Source organism: Podarcis muralis, chromosome 2, assembly GCF_964188315.1.
Source record: "Podarcis muralis chromosome 2, rPodMur119.hap1.1, whole genome shotgun sequence".
Taxonomy (NCBI): domain Eukaryota; kingdom Metazoa; phylum Chordata; class Lepidosauria; order Squamata; family Lacertidae; genus Podarcis; species Podarcis muralis.
The window spans coordinates 4307879-4323469 of NC_135656.1; the positions used below are offsets into that span (position 1 = coordinate 4307879).

A 15591-nucleotide genomic window follows, 5' to 3' on the forward strand; every position below is an offset into this window, starting at 1 on the left:
TCTGGATCACCACAAAGCACAATTATTTCCGCAGAAACAGTCATCTCCCCACCCTCTTCCAGAAAAGGCACTTCGGCCATTTTAAACCTCCACAGATTGAAACATGCATATTCCTCTACCTCTGAAAGCAAGTGGCTGAAAGTGGGTAAAAGGAACTGCCTTGTTTGCTTTTTGAGGCATGGGTGGCATCTTTCATGGTTCTAAGTTCTGGGACTGAGACGTTTATGCCTCTGTGAGCCAAGAGCAGATGACGGCGGTGGAGGCTGGAGAGAGAAAAGACACACTTACCTTCAAGAATAAAGGACACACACTTCCTGCAGGTTAAATCCTTCCAAAAGTACCAGGCAGTCCCCACAAACGCAGCTCTCCCTTCGTCCTGCCCAACATCTCACTTTAGAGATCCATGGGGATAAAGATTTTCCCCTTCCTGAGTCTTAGCATGTAAGTTTGCCGTCCCAGCACCACAAAGAACTTGAGTGGCAGGAGAGGGGGAAAGACAGCTGCCATCTATTGGGAGGGCTGACATGGAGAAATTGGACACTGAATAGCAGCTTGAACATGGCTTGTGGGCCAAACTGCCTGAGACAGCAACACAAAAGCTCAGTTGGGAACTGAGGAGGGGAGGGAACTGTTCAGATATTGGCATAGAAATGAGGCAGATCCATTGGCCTAGGAGCTTTTGAACAGAAATCACTGCCTGGGATACAGCCTCCAACTGACCTCAATGCTGCAAATAGTGCACCTTGACAGAGTATCTCAGGCCATAACATAGCATCACAGACAGCTAGCCAGGAACACACAATCCCACTGGGCATCCTAATTTTTCATAGATGCCTTTCTGTACAAACCTATCTTCCTTATGCAAGAGTGCAGCCTATCAGTAACACGTAATGAACAAGTTTGCTTTCTGTTCTCCATTACCTTTAACACCTGTCAGATTCTGCAGCCATCCTAACTTGACCATTTTTTCTCAAGTTTTGCATGTAAGGCGCCTGACATCAGTGTTGATTCAAGAAAAAGGAAAGCAATGTTCAGAGCAGAATTCCCCCCCCCCCCGCCCAATCTAGCTCTGTAAAGGGCAAGCCATTCTGTTTTATACCAGCCACAAATATTTACTTGCTTTTCGCCAACCAACCCAATAAAGGAAATCAGAGGATCAACATGCTTCATAACTGATGCAGTTTAACTTCTCAAGCGGCAGGCTAGCTCTAACAGACTGCCGTTTCCCCTGAGTTTCACCCATGAAGTCTGGACAGAGATTACACAGTGGCACAGGAAGAACACAGGAAGCTGCTTTAAACCCTGTCAGGAGATCTGTCCCTCTAGTTTGGTACTGTCTAATCTGGCTGCAAGAGGCAATCTCAGGGTTCCCAGCACCTGTTAGCTGAGATCCTTTGCTTAAACTGGAAGTGCCAGGGATTAAACCTGGGATCTTCTGCATGCTATGGTGAACAACAAACTGACCCCATCTGGCTATGGAGCAGATGAATCATATGCACCTAGAACTTCAGAATTGTATTTCTATGTAAAGTGCCATATACACTGTACGTCTACAGTCCAAGACTGGATAGGTTTGTCTTTTTAAAAGGCCCTTGCCCAATGAAAGGAACCCACATGTTTTAACCTACCTATTATAGATAATAATTAATTGGGAATGAGAATGATGATAATGATGATGATGGGGTGTGTGTGTGTGTGTGTGTGTGTGTGTGAAGGCTGAGAAATAGGAGTTTGCTTAGGCTTCCCACTGAGATCATGGCAGAGGAAATAGATTCAAATCAATAAACATCTAGATCACAGCTCAGGATCTTAGTCAGTTGGAGAACTGTAAACTGCAGCAGCAATGGGGAGGCAGGGACTGGGAGTTCCAATGGTCAAGGGTTGGGGAAGTGGCACCCCACATAGATCTGTGTCCTTCCACAAGGCTAGAAGAAGAATGAATTGTGAAAAATGAACAGACATGTCATTTCATTACTTTGCATTATTTATATGGGGCTAGATTCAATTGAATAGTTGTACTAGCCCGCTGAAAAGCCCCCACAGCACAGCGGGGCTTTCCGCCTTCCATCTGCACCTCCAAAAAAAAAAAAAAAAAAAAAAACCTGATGTGAAATGGTTAAGCTAAGGAATATTGCACTGGGAATTGGCATCTTGCAAAGAGCATCACAAATAGAAGTAATGGCGTGAACAGAACCAGCATGTCTCTGGTTATAAGGATGGGGATTCAATTCACCTGGCCAACTAGGTCAAAATAATCCCTGCCAGGAAGAAGGATGGATCTGCCCCAGGTCCCTGTGTGCTACATTTTCACATGGATGAAGACTATGATTCTAACATCCCAGACTTCATGTCTCTTGCTTATGTATTTTGTCTAGTTTTAATTTCTAAACTTAAAAGATGTGGAAGATGAATGTTGCCTCGATGTTACAGTCTCCAAATCTGGAAACTCTTACCTCTAAATCCTAGATGTGTGGTAGCTGCTATGGTGAGCCGCAGACAGTCAAAGGTATTCTGGTTTAGCATTCCACCACATGTTCCTGGGCTGAACCTGGACACTGAGAAAATAGCTTGGGGGTCCAAGCTAAGCCTTGATCTCCTCAACCAAAGTCACCAAAGTTTTGGCTCCATATCTTGAGTAGGTTTTCCCCTGCCTGATTCCTAATGTAGCACATAAATAGCAACTTGATTTTCAACTTCTCTTTTGCTAGCTGCAGAAGAAGAAATCTTTTGAGGCTGTTTTCCCATTTGCAAAAAAACACAAGATTTTGGACTTTAACCTTGCTAAGAGCCTTGAAATGACTTTTTTTCTTAAAGCCACGTAATTCAAAGATCATACTATTGGTTGAAGGTTACACTCAATGTTACACTCAATGAAAGGTTGCTACCAAAATCACCCCAGCCTTGTGTTGAGCTCTCCCTGTAAAGTTTAGCCATCCTTAGCCAAGATTTTCCTCCACCCCTATTAGGCAGGCAAAAGTATAAGTTGTATGGATGTCATGGTGGGGTGCTTCTTCAGCAGCAGACTCATGTGCAGTGAACACCTAGCTCCCTTCTCCAAATGGGTGGCATTATTTTTATTTAAAAGGACTGTAGAAAGTTGTCTTCATTTTTAGCAGTATTCTTTGCTAAAAATTGGAAGCAAGCCTAAGCATACAGTCAATTCATATTTGGCCATTAAAAGATCTACAACCTAGACAATGTAATGGAATAGTCATATGTGCTTTGACTTCAGGGGAATACAGCTGAAGTAAAGCGTGGTTTGGAAGCTTGAGATAATGAGGGAAATGTGAGAATCTCTTACGGTAAATGCTGGATGCACTCGGATGTTAACCTTAAATCAGAGATGAAGTACTAAGTGGACAAGCATTGGGCTCATACACTCTCACTTCCCTCTCTTCCTCCAGTGAGGGAGAACACTGGAAGCACCTGTTTCCATTTTCAGCTAACTGCAATTCGTCACATTACACTTTTCTTACCTGATGTGTCTTTGTAACAGATGTCATTTTGCACGTTTTTTAAAATTAAAAATAAAAGCGCAGTAGCCAGGACCAAAGGGATGAGCTTCACACAGCATTTCACCTGGTTCTTGCAGGTGCTTCGCTGCCCTGCTATTCAGGTACCCAAGTGTCAAATACCAGCCATCTGTCCCTTCCTAGATAATTTCCCGACAGCTCTCCACCAACCTCAGGTCCAAGCAACATGCCTGGGTTAACTCTGGTGAAAGACAATGTGGCCAAGCCACGAGGGTCTGACCGTTGTGCCACCCAAAAGAGAAAGAGAGGCAGGGAGGAAGCAGCTTTAAAGTGACAGACGATTTTTTTATATTTAAAAACCAAATAATAATATTATTAATAATAAACCCAGATTAAATAAAATGTACAGTGAACATACCCAGCCAACATCTGTATGTGCAATTAAATACGGCTCCGTACCGCGGCACAACGCTGAACGAAAACAATATACACGTGTTCCGGAGAGGGGTTGAGGGGTGGGACATGTTCTTTCACGCAAAAAAAAAATAAAAAAATAAAAATAAAAAACAGAAACCCCCAAAACAAAGCAAAAAAAATCAATGTCTCTCTCTTCATTCTGTCCATATAAATATCTCCAGAAAGATTCCCCCCTCCCCCACCAAAAATAAAAAGGGGAGGAGGTGCATGTGGGATAAAAGGAGGATGATGGTGGGGGAGAGCAGAAGAGGGCAGCCAAGGAGGCCTGAGAGGCCAGTCCAGTGTGCTTGTTGCCCCCCCCTCCCCGCCCCCCCCTCCGCCTGCCCCTATTGGGAGCTGGCACGCTCCAGCACACGTAGGTCGTAGTTCTTTTTGGCCATACGCAACTTGAAGCAGCTAAGTGAGTTGTTGAGACGCAGGGAGGCATTCTGCGCTGCCAAAGGGCTGGGGAAGACGGCCACAATGGTGTATAAGGCAGCAAGGTCAGAATGCCTGCCGTTCTCTGTAGTTCCATGGTTGTTGTCGCCTCCTCCTCCTGGACGCCCCTGAGTCTCTTTGAGCCACTGGATTTTGGCACCAGACATGGCAAGTTGAGTGAAGAGCTTGTCGGCCTCTGTACGCGTGATGCCCTCAGGTAGATCAGTCACTTCCAGTACGCGGCCCAACACTGGAGGGGTGGCCATGAGGGAGAAAGGAATAAGAAAGAGAAAGGAACACTTTCAGTACCCTTGGCGGCAACAAAAATTGTGGGCAGAAAAGTGAGCGACAGGACCTAGAAGTCTTGGGTCCGGCTGTCATTTTGGCCAGGTCTTATGCGCTGGAGTCACAGCTCATTTCGTCAGCCATACAAAACTGGGGTTAGACCCTAATCCCAGTTTTGTATGGGCTCTTGAAGTACATGTTTTTCTGTTGAAATGAAACAGTGATAAAACCTGTTGCTGACTCCTCTAGAATAATAATAATAATAATAATAATAATAATAATAATAATAATAATAATAATAATAATATATTTATACCCCGCCCATCTGGGCGGCTTCCAGCAGAATATTAAAATACAATGATCAATCAAATATTAAAAGCTTCCCTAAATGATAAACAAATGAGCATGAGGCAATTGAACAGTTTGTTTCCCTTGTCAAGCAGTGCCAACTTGAATAAAATACTGAGGGAGGGGGCAGGCAAACCCTGCCCCACATAATCGATCACAAGATGCAGCAGCATACTCCATTTATACCACACACATTCACCACATGCCTGAGGTGTAGTCAAACTGCACTTACCAGATGTATTGCAACCACAGCTTAGATCAAACAGAAAACTGGCAATGATTTTCACAGGTGGCAATACTGTAAGCCAACATTAGAAATCATCTGTACAAAACAGATTGGTGCCAATGTTTCTGGCATTTAAATATGTTGTTGTTGGCATATCTGATATCTCCATGCATACTCCACTTGATTACTACAATACCAGAGTATGTTAATACAACAGATCTGTTCAAAGCCCTGCCTCATATAGTAAGCACACTATCCTGGATTGTCCACACGCTATCCTGGATTGTTCTAAAGTGCACCAGGCCATTCTCAGAATTTTTGAGAGTGGATCTGGAGGGGTGCAGTGGGTGACCAAAGTTCAAATTGCTGCTCAGCCATGAAGCTCAGTAGTTGAATCTAGGGAAGTCACTACAGTGGTGCCTCGCAAGACGAAATTAATTCGTTCCGCGAGTTTTGTCGCCTTGCGATTTTTTTCGTCTTGCGAAGCACGGTGTTGGGAAAGTTTTGGAAAAGCTTCAAAAATCACCAAAGTCTTTAAAAACCTCAAAAAAGACTACCACACCGCGTGCTATGAGTTGCTCCACGAAGTCAAGTCGCAACTGTATTAACGGTGTTAAGAAAAAGGAAACAAACTTGCAAGACGTTTCCGTCTTGCGAAGCAAGCCCATAGGGAAAATGGTCTTGCGAAGCAGCTCAAAAAACAAAAAACCCTTTCGTCTTGCGAGTTTTTTGTCTTGCGAGGCATTCGTCTTGCGAGGTACCACTGTACCTTTCAGTCTACCTCTCAACTATTACTGAAATAATAGTTTCAGATCAGTGGTACCTAAAGCCCTAAGGTTCTCCTTAGGATCCTTTCTACACTGTAAACTTGGCTTCTATCACTTTAGTTGTGGGGTCAACCTCCAAAGAATCCTGGGAACTTCCGCTTGGTGAGGTGCTAGGAATTATCCACAGCTGTTGTGAGAAGAGCTCAGGGAGGCATCCTCTCCCGCACACCAAGGTGCTGGTGGTCTGAATGGCAGGTAAGCAAGCCAGATTGGAAGTGACGTTGTGAGGACAGAGCACCGAGGATGCAGAATCCTGATCCTGTTCAAACATGGCCTACACCAACTGGCACCCTGAAGCAGCCACCTTGCTGAAGCAGTAGGAGGCCTTTCTGTCCTTAGTTCTGGGGGTTCCTGGTCCATAAAAAATAACCACAGGCCACAATCACAAGCAGTTGTTGGTGCTTTGAGTCTTTGACAGACGGCACTGGCAGTTTCCACAGAACCTTATGAAAGCCAGTGCGCATGCTCTTTTACATGCTCATCCCCTCACATACTCTTAATACACCTCAGACTCATCTGTCTCCTTTCTGCATCCCTGCCCCAGTCCATTTCATATCACTAACTAGTTTCAACATTTTCCTAAGCAATTTTTAATTCAGCCTTCTCTCCTCCTGCCCCGGCTCCTACACAAATCCCATACTACATCTCCAAACTCAGGTAAATTGGCTGGGAGCAATCAGGGCCTTGTGGTCCACCTTTTCCCTTTCAACAATCCTGGTAGGGATATAATCAGAACTTTGAAGACCCTTGACTGTTTACAGACTAATTGCCAATCAAGCAAGGAAAACATCTGCCTCTTCCCCCATGGGCTCCCCCACATGGTCTGGGAAACATTGCTCTAAGCAGAAAAGAATTTTCCTCTCCAGTCAGTGCCAAGTTTGCTGCCAGTCATTTTCACAGAATCCTGTGCTTGAGGAACTGGGCACTAGAGCCAGCGGTTGTGTCTTGGCAGCAGCTCCAAATCTGCACCCCAAATAAATTACTGCATGACAGTTCCAGTTTCCAGTTAGCAGCAGTAGTGCTGGGTCTTGGCAGGCAGGATTCTTTGCTAATATTAAACAGGCAGAGTAGCAAATATAGCAGACCCACCCCAGGCTATTTTCCACTGGGGGGTGGGGGATGCAGGTGGAGAAGTTCCATGCTCTAAAGAGACTCTTAAAGGAACAGCAGGACATCACCGTGTAGTTTGTTTACAGAGGGGCATTTTCAACACTCCTCCTCATTTACTGGCAAGTGGGTTTTACTTGCCAGCTTAGCTCATCCTGTCCAAATCTAATTGGCAAGCTTCAGCTAAGCTCATATTACCTCTACCTCTCCTTCAAATCAGAACCAGTGACGGCGGTGAAGATCCTGTGGAGGCGGCTGGTGGATGGATGGCAGCGGACAGACTGAGGCTGAACCCTGACGAGACGGAAGTATTGTCCTTTGGGGACAGGCGGCGGGTGGGTGTGGGGGCCTCCCTGGTCTTGAACAGGGTAACCCTGCCCCTGAAAAACCAGGTGCGCAGCCTGGGAGTCATTTTGGACTCACAGCTGTCCACGGAGGCACAGGTCAATTCTGTGTCCAGGGCAGCTGTCTACCAGCTCCATCTGGTACGCAGGGTGAGGTGAGGCTCTACCTGCCTGCAGACTGTTTCGAAAGAGTAGTGCATGCTCTAGTTATCTCCCGCTTGGGCTACTGCAATGCACTCTGTAAGAATTGAATAGCACCTTAAATATATAAACTGATTCCCTTCCTTTAAACACCTGAGATTTTTTCAATAAATACTGAAGTTGGCTTCTGTATAAAGAGTTTGATGTTCAGGGCCAAGCAACTGGAGGCCTATGTTAAACTAATCCCTATTTAGACTGCAATCCTGTACATGCTTTTACCTGGGACTAGGTCCCTTTTACTTAAGTGGGCTTCCTTCTGAGTAGGCATGTAGGGGGTTGTGCAATTAGCAGCAAGTTGGGGCTGGCCCTGCCTCATGCTCCCGACTGGGGGCTGGGGGGCATGGCTGGCAGAGGTGACAGGTTTGCCTTGGAGTGGAGCATTTTTTATCAGAGCTGTGAAGTTCAGCCACACACTCCCCCTTGATTTATTATTTTTGGAGTGTGGAGTCAATGCTGTTGCCCTTGTTCAGACACCATGGGAATTTGTAAGGGAGGGTGAAGTAGCCACATTTGTGGATGGCACTCAGAGAGCCAGTGTGGTGTAGTGGTTAAGAGCGGTAGTCTGGTAATCTGGGGAATCCAGGTTCGTGTCTCCGCTCCTCCACATGTAGCTGCTGGGTGACCTTGGGCCAGTCACACTTCTCTGAAGTCTCTCAGCCCCACTCACCTCACAGAGTGTTTGTTGTGGGGGAGGAAGGGAAAGGAGAATGTTAGCCGCTTTGAGACTCCTGAAGGGGAGTGAAAGGCGGGATATCAAATCCAAACTCTTCTTCTTCTTCATGTTCGTCTGCTGAATCCTCCCAGGCTGTTGCAAAGAGCTCTGAAAGGGCCTCTCCAGCTCCCAGCTAGGCAAATGTTTGTGTTTTGTAGGCGTGAGACATGGCAGGACAGGAGAAGCCATTTTCTGGTTCACCTCAGGCAGCAAAATGCCTTGGGACGGGCCTAGCTGCTCTCTTGGCACCCATGGCCAGCCTTGAAAGAAGTTCTGGCAAAGGTAAGAGATGAGTCTTTCTTGCAACTGGAGAAGACTCTCAGTTATTACGGTCTGCTAGAACCCTATCCCTTTAACCAACTAGAGACTAGTGGTTGTGAACACCCTGCTAGGAGGAAAAAAAACAAATGCCTGAGTTTACCCATATTCCTTGGGCTGGATGTGGGTTGGACAGATGGGCAATTCCCATTCAACTGCTTTCCCCAGTTTAGCATTTGCTCCATTACTCTGGTACTGAGCATAAAGACAAATCTAGAGATCTGCTGTGGGCAACACTGATGAGGCCAGTGGAGCGTGAATTTTGTCACTTGCCTACATCACTTGTTCCGAGGTCCGTGGATGCAGACTTGAGAGCCTGTTTCTTGCTTCGATTGCCATGCTTCATCCCTGTTTGTCCCTGCAATAGAAGAACAACAGAACTGGTAGCATGGGACACTTTCACGCTTGATCATGTGCCACCCTTGGTATTTCAATCTGGCCATTTCTGTGAAAGGCCCCAGTCTGAACTTTAGTTTTCCTATCACAGTAAATAACTTTTAGTTCAGGCTTAGTTTACACAAGTTATACTGCATATTCATACAATGCACTTAAGCGTGTAAAGCCATTCACATGTGCTATCTTGGCCATCCTTGTAATTCTGTACAATGGGCCTATCATTCCCACATGGCCAAGACCACCTAGGGCATTTATGTGATAGGTCTCATCTCCTAGCCCACCATGCTGCACCTATATCACATCCACACTATGTTTCTCACAGGACTGACTGATCAAGATCAGGTCTGGGGTTAGCATCTTATGATTCTACACAGGTTTTGTCTGGAGATGGAGCTAAACAAAATTCTAAGGATGAGAACCTGGTTGGTTATTCCATCTGCAATCCTAAATAGGGAAGGAGGTGGAGATTTTTACAACAGGAATGGGGGCTGTGTATATGGCGTAAGGGGCTCTGAAAGCAGCTGTCCTAATGCAGCAACACACATACAGGACTACAAATAGCAGAAAGACCCCATACGTACTCCTGCCTTTCTTCTACATTCCCAGCTTTACTATTATCCACCAGTGACTCAACCCATGTCCATTCTCACCTGGTGTGCTGTATAGCTGGACTGGTTGTGCAACAGAGGTGGGGGGCAGATGGAGAGATTGTATTGCAGTGGCTGGCCCAGCAAGGAATAGCGGCCATCACCTGGGAAGAAACAGAGCCAAAGAGAGGTTGAAGAGGGCAGTTGCACCTAATGTTCAAGAAGAAGCATCTTGAGCAATCATTTGTTTTCTTTGCTGTTGGAGGATCCTCACTTTCCCACTCATACCGGGTTGAATCATTTCCAGCTTAACAGCACAACAAAGACATTCCAAAACCTGTAAATTGCCAGCGTTCCTGGCTTGGTAATAGAGGTGGAAGACTTCCCTCTGGACAAAGATTTGACATGGAAGCATTTGAATTGCATCCAACTCAAGTCTCCAGAGATTGAAAGGTTGTGGTGGTTATTCTGCAGCATGGACTTTAATAAGGAACTGCTCATTTTACAGCTCCTTAGGTGTCTCCTGTGAAGGTTGGTGTTTATGCCCTGCAGTGCAGCAGGCAGAAATTAGAAATGCAAAGGAACTGTAACTACCATCTTGCTGGCCATTATGACATCTTGCTGGCCATTATGACATCAAACAAGAAGTTCCTTCCTTTGTGAGTCTTGAAAGCTAGGCTTCAAGCACACACTGCTAATATTTATTGATGCAAAGGTTGCTGCAGCTTAATCGTGGATTTTTTCTCTATTGTAACTAAAATTCTTTAAGTTCTCTATTGTAACTAAAATTCTTTAAGAACTCCCCAGAGTTGTCCTTACCTTGTGCTGGGCCCACAGGCCGGGGGAACTGTGTAAGGACTGGGAGGGGGCTGAGTCCGGTGCAAACGCTGTTGAGACTAGTGACAGGTGAAGGTGCAGGTGACTGTGTGGGGGATGTGATGGGACTGTTCAGCTGGGCGCTGTTGGCCTGGAGGAAAGAAAAAAATAGAAAGCAAGGTTATAAGGTGGGGTGGGTGCCATCAACTGCATTGAGCCTAACCATTTCCCCCTCTTCCATCAGATCCATCCCCATCCTCTACCTGAGCGCTGGTGTCTGGGCTGTAGATGTCTCCAGGCTTCTGCCCTCGCTGGTCCAAACTGTAGTACTTGCAGTGGTTCCATTGCACCATTGAAGGGTTCTGGGGAGGCTGAGGGGCATTGGGCACATTGAGCTGCATAACCACAACACCAGGTCCTGCTGGAGACACCCCTATAGAGGAAGCCAGGAGTGGGGAAATCATCATCATATGCATAAGAACACTATGTGAAATTTCAACCCTGCTTTCCTTCCCTTTCTATCCTCCCACACCAACAGGAGCTCTGTGAGCCTCATAGTTACTACTACTGCAATTACGGTGCCATCAGCGTAAGTGGCTCTTTACAGAATTAGATAAGCAAAGGCAGGTTGCCTGCCCCAATGAGCTTACAATCTAAGTAGAAGAGAGAAGAGAGGGGTGAAATTGAGCAAGTGCAGCATAGCGTGCTTAAACTTTGATACAGAATCTTCCAATTCACAACCGAAGGAGGAACAAAACTGCTCTGAATTATAAGAACAAACCTTGGCTACAGCTCATAGTTAAGAGAGGAGAGAACTTAACAACAAGCTCTCTCTTAACAACAACAACAACAACAACAACAACAACAACAACAACAACAACAACACACTAAATCAAACCCTGGCTTAGTTCAGTGTTGAAAGAAAAAAAAAGGCAGGGGAGGAGCAAAAAAGTGGCTGAGAGCCCCTCTCCAGGAGTCAACACAGACCCAGTAAGCCATAGTTGGGCTTACCATGACGTGCAAATACGGCTATCAGGGAAAATTAGCTCTGGTGTTGGAAAGCTAGAACATAGCTCAGTGGAAAATGTGCAAGCTTCTGCTCCAGTGATGTCATTAGCAACAGTTAAGAAGAGCCTGCAGCAACCATAAGCACAACTTGTCTCCCTGTACAGAAGAGGCAAATGACTGATCTCAGGATATAGGATGGAGAAACAGAGCCATAAAACAAGATGTCCATTATACCTGGGCCAACTCAACTGTGGTTGCTCCAAGTGGGAAAGAATTCCTTGAGAAGAAAGGCATGTGGGCATTGGTGACCCTCCCAACTCCAGTTTTTCCAATTCAGCGCCTTTCCCCAGGCTCCACTAGGCTGAGTGATCAATTTCCAGACCAAGATTAAAACTTTATAATCCTACAAGTGCCTGAACTGGAGGCAGGGCTCAAGGGAATTCCCATGTCAAATTTTACTCTGGTGATGAGCTGGCATTCCCACTGCTCCCATGGGCAGCAGTCTAGCTTAGCAGGTGGAGGGTTGGCCACATGGCACACAAAACTCTCTTTCTTCCAACACTTTGCTGCCACTTCCTGCTTCCTAGCCACCTGTCACCTGAGATGGCGCACTCTGCCCAACAGCAGAGCTAGCTCGGAATACAACAACAACAACAAAAAACCTAACTAAGGACTTCTTCATTTCCAGGTTTGGAATAGACAGCTGGGCACCCAAGCAAAAGATGCTGTTTGTGGTAGTCATTATTCTTATCATAGCTATGAACAAATGCATATGAATACTGTACACTGCTAAGTCGTAAGTGGTGGTGGTGGAGGATGAAGGCTTTTAGAGAGCTTCATGTCATTTCACATGAATGCACTTACTACAGAAAAGCTCTAAATAAATGAATAGGAGTTGGGGGTGTTAATTAGGCAGCCCCAAATTTTTTCACAGGCATTTCACCCTTTTCTTGGGCTGCCCTGTTGAACATTTCCACTTGATCTGCCTCGCTCCTTCCCCTGCTTCCCAGGGGGAAACGAAAACATTTTACCAGCTGAAAAATTTAGGAAAGGTCTGAACTTTTACCACATCTTCAACTAAAGAAATGAGGTCCAAGATATATTTATGTACATCTTCCTTATATTTTTCAGTGGGTGCAGAGCAGGCGACGCCATATTTGAGCCCCATGGTCTGTGAAGGATGTTTGATTGAGGCAGTAAGGAGCCTGAATATGACCGGCAGGAGATACATGACAACCCGGCTTTGAAAAATGATGGGTGTTTTTCACAGTGACCACTAGATCAATACTGCACCAAACAGTGGAAGTTGGGAGTTTGAAATCAAGTGTACTCTTGATCTCATGATGCTCGAGTCCAGTCTTTTAACAATCTTTAACCAGATCACTGAGATCTGGTGATGGTTGGTGAACTCACAGCATTCTGGTTTCAGTGTTTTCTGCAACTTTGTACATTGTGTGTGTGTGTGTATGTGGGGATTTTTTTGGGGAGTCACATTCTGCTAGGCTAAGTAATAGAGTAAACCGCCTTACCTGAATACTGCTGCTGCATCTGTGGTGGGCTGCAGGGCGAAGGAGACTGCGGCATCTGATACTGCTCTGCCCCAGGAGGCTGCAGGAAACCAACCGAAGGGCTGGGAAGGTAATAGCAAGATCTGATGAAGTAGCAGAAGCAACAGGACGGAGACAACAGCTGTGCTTCCCTTGAGAGACAACCAAGCCCAACTGCACTGAGTAATTTCCTGCATCATTCATCAGTTTAATGCTAATTGCTGTGATTCCTGCTCCGATCATCTTTCAATTAAGGGGAATGCTTATTCAGTGCTTCAGGGGGTAGGGATGCCACACGCATTCTCATCCTCTTATTCTCGCTCACAGACAAGGAAGCTTTCCCACCCCCACTCCCCTTCTCTAGCTAGTTGTTTCTCCATCTTGAATCAAAGAATCAGAGTTGGAAGAGACCCTGAGGATCAAGTAGCCCAATCCCTGGGACTACTCCAACCCAAAGGGATGCAGGTGGGGCTGTGGTCTAAACAACTGAGTCTCTTGGGCTTGTTTCGTGCAGGAAAGCACTGTGTCAATAACCTCCACCATTTGCCAAGACCACATCTCTAACCCCCACAGCAAGGGAGATGGAGCAGAGTTGCATAGAAACCAGCTGGGCTTGCAAAAGAGGGACAGAGGACTCGGCTTTGCTAGCCTGGAGAAGCAGAGTACTCTGTCCCCAATCTGCCAGGCCAACTGGCTTACACACTCTCCATGTAGGAAGTGGCTTCATTCCACCTCTGGTTGGCATGGAAGCCAAATCAGGTTGATCAAAGCAGAGTGCTCTTTCCTTGCTTCACTGGTTCCATCGCTCGCCTTTATGGAATTCCTGGTCATCAATGGCAACCAGGAGAGTGATTAAATAGTAGATTGATTTTTGTCCTCTCTGAGAGAGGTATACTTATATAAAATTAGAAAGGGCAGCCAGAGAGGCCTGTAGACCATACATGAAAAGGGTATTGGCTCTTACAACTCCCTTCAATCATCATCTAACTTTGTGCAAGTAGGCAAATCTTTCCTTAAGAATGATTGTCAGCTTGAGAGGACATCACATATTGTTCGTTCAGCAGGGACAAAAATGCCAGTAACTCCTATTTCTCCGTTCTGTTTCCTAGGGCAGAAACTGGGAAAGCCAAACTGTGAGCCCTATTAGCAATTCATTGGGGTTGTCATGGCTTTGAGATGGTGATGGGGAAGCCAGTTATGGATCTGGACAGCAACCCTGTTGATCTCTTGGAAGAGGTTCTTTCACACTGGATGCCCAACTTCGCAGACTGCTTCTGTTGCTGCACATTTTTATTGTGCTTTTATTGTTGCTTTGTACTGCATTTTTAAACTACTGTGATTATTATAATCTTAACAGAAAGGTGATATACACACCCACACCCACACACCCCAGACCTATTCTGGTTCCCTTTTATCTATTTTCTTAAATTTCTATGCCTACCAACTTTGCCAATGAACCCTCAAGGTAGCGTAAAATAAAAAGCAAACCATATATACTAGTCAGCTCCTTAATTTTTGTTAAACAAAGAAACATACAAAGAAACATACGAAGGGCAGAATGCAATGTAGTGCTAAGGAGATGTCCCATCAGTGCAAGCATTTCTGCTTTCCCGACAAAATGGTGTCACCTTTTCTCCCCAGGTGCACTGCTCTGGGGATTCTCCTAGCCCTCCATGATAGAGGGGGGGAGTGCTGGGGGGCATGGGAAAAAGAGATGGGGAAGTCCCACTGCACTGGCAGGAGTCCTTGCTCTGGCTTCCATTAGCAGAACAGGTTAGATGCATGCAGTCCAAGGAACTCAAATAATTCCTCCTTCCTTCCACCAAAAGCCTGGGATGACCAAGATAAGTTTTGGTTCTGAAAACCCATCAAGGAAGGAACCCTGTAGACCTATTGAAAAGGGGAGTTCCAAAGAGAACCTATGAAGGCTCTGCTCCTAGTAGTCACACCTACCAAGGAAGGGACACTGTGCAGGGCTTTGGCTCAAGCTCTTACCTGGTGCCATTCTGCTGGGCTGGCGGGATAACACTGTAATAAACTGGCATTCCCCCAGCTTGTAGTCCTCCTTGTACAGACTGGTTTGCTGGCATCAGCACAGGCTGCTGATAGGGCTGTTGGACCACGCCCTGAGACTCATTAGCCACTGGAACCTGCTGGTGGGGGGCAGAGGGAGAGTAAAGGGAGAGAACCTATTAAACAGGGGGAAGACAACAACATATGGTAGTTTAAGGGGGGACTGAATGCAGAAAACAACAGTGGAGGAACAGTGGGACACCTCCTCCAAGATCTGGCCTTTAAATGAAAAGTAAGTGCCTAGGTCTCCTGCTCTTTGCTTCCAACACTTTGTGAACTCCAGGGCTTTGCTTTCACTTCACTTCACTTCTATTTCACTTCATTTATTTTATTTTACCAGACCTTATCTTAGTCCAGGACAAAAGCCTGAATACAAGGTGCATATGGTAGTAACTGAAAAATGAAAACTAAACATATATCTGTGACTTC

The 15591-nt window shown here is 45.8% G+C and overlaps 2 protein-coding genes across 13 annotated transcripts in view; both read right to left on the bottom strand.

The window, feature by feature from the left end:
* The window catches only part of STAC3 (SH3 and cysteine rich domain 3), a 31600-nt gene extending 30686 nt beyond the window's left edge, over positions 1–914 (bottom strand). Inside the window, exon 1 of one of the 4 annotated variants that reach the window (XM_028721282.2) lies at positions 289–914. The gene's annotated coding sequence lies outside the window, so the exon portion shown is untranslated. The remainder of the gene's footprint in view (positions 1–288) is intronic. The other 3 variants (XM_028721279.2, XM_028721281.2, XM_028721278.2) reach the window with 3 other exon arrangements.
* Positions 915–3797: 2883 nt separating this feature from the next.
* The window catches only part of R3HDM2 (R3H domain containing 2), a 134807-nt gene continuing 123013 nt past the window's right edge, over positions 3798–15591 (bottom strand). For 5 of the 9 annotated variants that reach the window (XM_028721288.2, XM_028721286.2, XM_028721287.2 and 2 more), the window contains 7 exons: positions 15085–15242; positions 13072–13172; positions 10798–10967; positions 10538–10685; positions 9782–9882; positions 9009–9093; positions 3798–4617 (listed from right to left, as the gene is read on the bottom strand). In XM_028721288.2, coding sequence (XP_028577121.2) covers positions 4277–4617; positions 9009–9093; positions 9782–9882; positions 10538–10685; positions 10798–10967; positions 13072–13172; positions 15085–15242 — 1104 coding nt within the window. In that variant the 3' untranslated portion in view covers positions 3798–4276. The remainder of the gene's footprint in view (positions 4618–9008; positions 9094–9781; positions 9883–10537; positions 10686–10797; positions 10968–13071; positions 13173–15084; positions 15243–15591) is intronic. The other 4 variants (XM_028721291.2, XM_028721289.2, XM_028721290.2 and 1 more) reach the window with 1 other exon arrangement.